This window comes from Emiliania huxleyi, assembly GCF_000372725.1.
Source record: "Emiliania huxleyi CCMP1516 unplaced genomic scaffold EMIHUscaffold_445, whole genome shotgun sequence".
In the NCBI taxonomy this organism is placed as follows: Eukaryota; Haptophyta; order Isochrysidales; family Noelaerhabdaceae; genus Emiliania; species Emiliania huxleyi.
Genome location: NW_005198652.1, coordinates 23,034 through 28,352, shown reverse-complemented (window position 1 = coordinate 28,352; position 5,319 = coordinate 23,034). Strand labels below are relative to the sequence as shown.

Below are 5,319 nucleotides of genomic sequence, written 5' to 3'. Positions count from 1 at the left end.
GAAGGGGGCCCCCCCGCCCTGATATAAACCCGGGTATACCGTTTTTCCACCTTTTCAGGGGGGGGGTTTCCTAAACCCTTCCTAAACCCTTCTTAAACCCTTCTAAAAAACCCCCCCCCGGGGCCTCAAGGGGCAGGAGAGATTTGGCGCCCGCCCCCTACTCATATTTCCCCCATCCCTCCCCGAAAAAAAAAAACATTTGGCCCCGGGGGGGGGGGGGCTTCTCCCCCTAAAAAGCGGGGCCCCCCCCCCAAAATCGGTTCCCAAGGGGGGGGGGGGAAGATTTCCCATGAGGGGCCCCCCCTTGCTGGGTCCCCCCCCCCCACTTTAAAACCCACCCCTCCTTCTAGGGGGGGGGGGGGGGTTTTGACCCCCCCAGCAGCAGAGGGCCCCCGGACCCAGCTCCCGTTTTTTTGCCCCCCCCCCCCCCCCCGCTCGTGTGAGCGGTACGAGTGGTACGCTCGAGGCGGTTGTGTTCACCGCGCCTTCGAGCCCAATACCGTGCACCTTCGTCGTGTCGAGTGCTGGCGTGTTACTAAAGACTTGTGGGTCTTTCTCTTTTGTACTACCACTCTAATTAGGTGTCGCAGCGCCGAGCAACACTCGGTGACAGAGCGTCGCGCCTTCATCAGTAGTCTCATCACCGAGTGATTGCTGGCCTTTGGCGCATGACCTCGCGCGGATATCACCAACGACGAGCATGCGACGATATTGAGCGCTATCTAATGGACTTGTACAGCCCGCTGTGCTCTCCGCTGTGCCATGGCGTATGATGGGCTGCGAGCGCCGTATCTTCCCTCCTTGTACCTTGAAGCAGAGGCGCCGCGAGGCACGAGAGGCGTAGAAGAGAGGCTGGCGTGCCCCGCACCGGCCGGCTGGCAGTAGGAGGGCCCGCCGGTGAGACCACTGATTTTGGTGCCGACCATAAATTCTCGCCACTGGAAGTGGAACGCATGCTACATTGCTACTTACAGCTGCGCCAGCACCCCCCACAGGCAGAGCGCTCCTGCTGGGGGGGGTCCCGACCCCCCCAGCGCCAGAGCTCTGCTGCTGGGGGGGGGGGGGGGGGGGGGGCCCCGGGGTACACTCCATCGTCCATGTCCACGCTTCGAGTCCCCGCTGTTGAGCTGGGGACCTTTTTGGGGATTCGTCTCTGCGACTGCGTGTGCGCGGTCCCGTTGGCCCCCCCCCTGAGGAAACAAGTAATGGCCCAAAGAGCTCGATGCCCAGGGGGCAGTGTGCTCAACACACGACGAGCCACGACAATCGACAATGACACATGCATGAGGATCCGAGCACCAAGAGAGCGAGCAAGACGCAAGAGGATCCGACTCCCGGTCCACGCGGCTGCGTTCGCGGTTCGGTGACGCTTGCGTGTGTGCGACACATAAAACATAATACGCGCGCTGCGAGGCGAGGGTGCGGACTGCCCGCCGTCCGGGCGTCGACACACCAACGCAACGCGTGGCAGGAGCGCGCGCGGGCAAGTGGCCACAGCTAAGAGGGGTCGTGGGCGAGGGGCCGAGGGTCGGCTCTCCCTGCCTGCTGCCTCCTCTACGGGAACTTTGTGAACTTGATCACCTTGAGAGTGATGTCCCAGCCGGTGGGCAGCTGCCACGTGAAGAGGCCGAGCGCGAGCACGTTGAAGGCGATGTGCGCCGTGCGGGCCGCGTCCTTGCCCTTGGACATCAGCGGCACGAGCGACGCCGCCATCGCCCAGCAGACAACCACACCGGCGCCGGCGTAGAGGTGCGGGCCTGCGCGGTGCAAGCCGAGGGGGCGGCGCCGTGAAGAGAGCGTTATGCCTTCGTGAGGCGGTGGGTGCGCGTGGTGCGGTTTGAGCACGGGCTAGCAGACACGAGGTCAGAGCCTCGCATCTGCAGGGAGCGCGCCTGGGAAGAGCTTTTGCGCGCGCAGAAAGGTGTTGACGGGCCCCTCAATCGCAAAGGCGGTGCCCAGCCCAAGGATCACGGAGCCAACCTGGTAGTGCTTGGCGCGGAGATCGCTCGAGGCCAGCTCCTTGCGGGTCGTGGTGAGCTCGTCGATTTGGGACGTCAGCGAGGCGAGCTCAGCAGTGAGGGCGGGAGGTGCGGCCTCGGCCTCTCCGTCGGCCAGCACCTTCAGCTGCGATTCATGCTTCTTCTTCCTGTCCTTGAGCTCCGTGATCTGGTTGCCGATCTCACGAAGCTGCCTCCACTGGTAACCGGTGAACGCGGCCCAGGCGGTCGCCGCGTACATCATCGCCATGACGGCGGGGTGGGCAAGCGAGACGATGCGCCCCTCGAAGATGCCGTACTCGCCGCCCTTTGCGAGCGCGGCCTCTGGCCGTGCCGCCGCCAGCGCCGCCACCATGGCACCGCCAGCAGGCACCAGCTGGTGGTGAGCCTGCGCGGTCGGCTGCACCTGCTCCAGACCGAGCGGGTCGAACAGCGGCGCTGCGTGGGCACGAGTGGCGAGGCGCGGCTCGAGGTGAACGGCGAAGCAGGTCAGCAGCAGCATATTGTGGCGGCTCTCCGGCTCGTGCGCGGCTGCTCGTCGAGCTGTGCAACCCCCCCGACGAAGGTTCCCGGAATCGCAGCCGCGTGCCAATCGCGACGTGCCGCGCAGCCATGTTGTAATCGGCGCGCGGCGTACGCGCTCCGCAGGCGGGGTGGCCGCAGGCCTTCGGGCGGCCCGTCAGGCTGTGCGGGCGCGCTGCGGCGGCACCCTCTCCGCCGTGTGGCGCGACATGGCGATGGTCGGATGACGTGCGGCGAGGCAGGCGCTCGACGTCGGTAAGACGTGGGCGAGGCGCATGCATGCAGTCTTGGCTGTCAAGTCCGGTGTTCGCGCTTTTTGTGCTCGGCACCGACTTTTGACTTCGGCGGCCGCGATGCGTGCGCCCGCCGCAGCCGCCTTCGTCGCCCCGCGCCCGGCGTGGCCGCCGGACCCGGGGGAGGGATCCTCGCGCTAATGGCTCCCGCGGCTCCGCCCTTCTTCGCCATCGTCGTCCTCGCCGTGGCCCTCGTCGCCACGAGGGTGCGCGATTCGTGTGACGATCCCGGGGTTGCGACTCCCCTAGTGGGGCTGACGGGGATGATGGTGACGGCCAGGGTGGCCGATCCAGGCAGGGGGTCTGGGGCGCCAGCTTGAGTGGGGTGAAGGGCGGAGCCCCGCGAGGTGTTGAGCAATGCGCGCCGCACTGCCTCAACTCTGGCACAGTCCTCGAGTATGCTCAGGGCTCCACTGCCAGCCACAAGTCGGCCTAAAAGCCGACTTGCGGCGGCTCGGCAGCAGCACACGGCGCGGCTTCACTGCGCTGGAAGGGCGACTGGCGCCGACAGGTGCCGACAACCCTCCACTATGCGTGCGGCCGTACACGGGTTGCTTTGCTTCCGGCAGCACCGACCCCACGGAGACGTCCACGTCGGCCGGAAGCGCGCCCAGCGCGCCCAGCACGCCCATCGCCGCGCGCCCCGCGGCGGCGGTCTTGATGCGCCCGGGCGCGCCCGCTGAGGCGTCTGTGGCACCCCTCGCACATCCGCCTCCCGCGCCACGGCCCCGTCCTCACCGCTTGCCACTCCTCCGGCGTTAGGCAATGGTCGGAGGACAAATAGCGCCGTCTTTAGGTCGCGTGGCAAGCGCCACGAGCACGCAACTACGGTTTAGACGACTTCGCAACTGTCAGGTGGCTCAATAGGTGACGTCACGACGAGTTTACGGCGCTGCTCCGTGTCAACATCCCCACCACCGCCGCCCTCCGCCCCGCCGCCGCCGCCGCCCCGCCATGAGCGGCTCCGCCTCGCCCTCTCCGCCGCCTCCCTCCGCCTCGCCCTCGCCTCCGCCCCCCTCCGCCTCGCCCTCGCCTCCGCCTCCCTCCGCCTCGCCCTCGCCTCCGCCTCCCTCCGCCTCGCCCTCGCCGCCGCTTCCCTCAGCCGCCGCCGCCGTCGGCCTCGCCGTCACCGCTGCCGCCGTCCGTCTCGCCTCGCCGCCGCCCCTGTCGGCCTCGCCCTCGCCGCCGCCTCCCTCCGCCTCGCCCTCGCCTCCGCCTCCCTCCGCCTCGCCCTCGCCGCCGCTTCCCTCAGCCGCCGCCGCCGTCGGCCTCGCCGTCACCGCTGCCGCCGTCCGTCTCGCCTCGCCGCCGCCCCTGTCGGCCTCGCCCTCGCCGCCGCCTCCCTCCGCCTCGCCCTCGCCGCCGTGGCCCTCCGCCTCGCCGTTGCCACCGCCGCCCTCCGACTCGCCATCGCCGCCCGCCGTCACCGCCGCCGCCCTCTGACTCGCCGACGCCGACGCCGCCGCCCGCCACCCTCGCCACTGCCGCCCTCCGCTTCGCCGCCGCTGCCGCCGCCCTCCGCCTCGCCCCCGCCGCCACCTCCCGCCCGCCTCGCCGCCACTGCCGCCGCGGTCGACCTCGCATTCGCCTCCGCCTCCCCTCCGCCTCGCCCTCGAAGCCGCCTCCCTCCTCCTCGCCGCCGCGGCCGCCGCCGCCGTCGACCTCGCCGTCGCCGCCGCCTCCCTCCGCGTCCGTGCCGTCGCTGCTGCCGCCGTCCGCGTCGCCGTCAGCCGCCGTCCGCATTACTCTCGCCGCCGCCGCCCTCCGTCTCGCCATTGCCGCCGCCGCCCCCCGCCTCGCCGTGCCTCCGCCGCCGTCGGCCTCGCTCTCGCCTACCTCCACCTTGCCGTCGCCTCCCTCCGCGTCGCCCTCGCGCCTCCCTCCGCCTCGCCGTTGCCGACGCCTCCCTACCTCCACCTCACCGCCGCCGCCACCGCCATCAACCTCGCCCTCGCCGCCGTCTCCCTCCGCCTCGCCGTCTCCTTTGCCTCCCTCCGCCTTGCCGCCACCGCCGCCGCCTCCTTCCGCCTCGCCGCTGCCGCCGCCGCCGCGCCGCCGACCTCGCCCTCCACCGGCTCCCTCCGCATTGCCATCGCCGCCGCCTCCCTCCGGATCCCCGTCGCCGCCGTCGCCGTCCGCGTCGCCGTCACCGCCACCGCCCTCCGCCTCGCCCTCGCCGCTACCGCCGTCCGTCTCGCCGTCGCTGCCGCCGCCATCCGCTTCGCCTCGCCGCCCGCCGCCCTCCCGCCTCGCCGCCTCCGCCGCCGTCGGCCTTGCCCCCCCCCCCCCCCCCGAAATGAGTTGTACATTGGCAGCCAATGGTTAGGCGCGTCGCCTGACGCCCCCTCCGACATCCGGCCCACCCCCGGACGCGTCTTTCTCTAGCTTACCCCTACCACCAGCTCGCCTGAGCTTAGCGAAACGGGCTTATGAATTGGCTGTACCTTTCTCGCAACAAGCATAGATAAAGCTCCAGCCGCTCGATCCCGGAGGCAAACACAACGCCC

General features: G+C 70.1%; 1 protein-coding gene across 1 annotated transcript; it reads right to left on the bottom strand.

The window, feature by feature from the left end:
• Positions 1–1,191: 1,191 nt before the first annotated feature.
• EMIHUDRAFT_430925 (hypothetical protein) lies at positions 1,192–2,544 on the bottom strand. Its single transcript, XM_005768854.1, has 2 exons — positions 1,893–2,544; positions 1,192–1,757 (listed from the first exon to the last, which is right to left on the bottom strand). The coding sequence occupies exons 1-2, from the start codon at positions 2,497–2,499 to the stop codon at positions 1,555–1,557; spliced, it is 810 nt and encodes a 269-aa protein (XP_005768911.1). The 5' UTR covers positions 2,500–2,544; the 3' UTR covers positions 1,192–1,554.
• Positions 2,545–5,319: the final 2,775 nt, after the last annotated feature.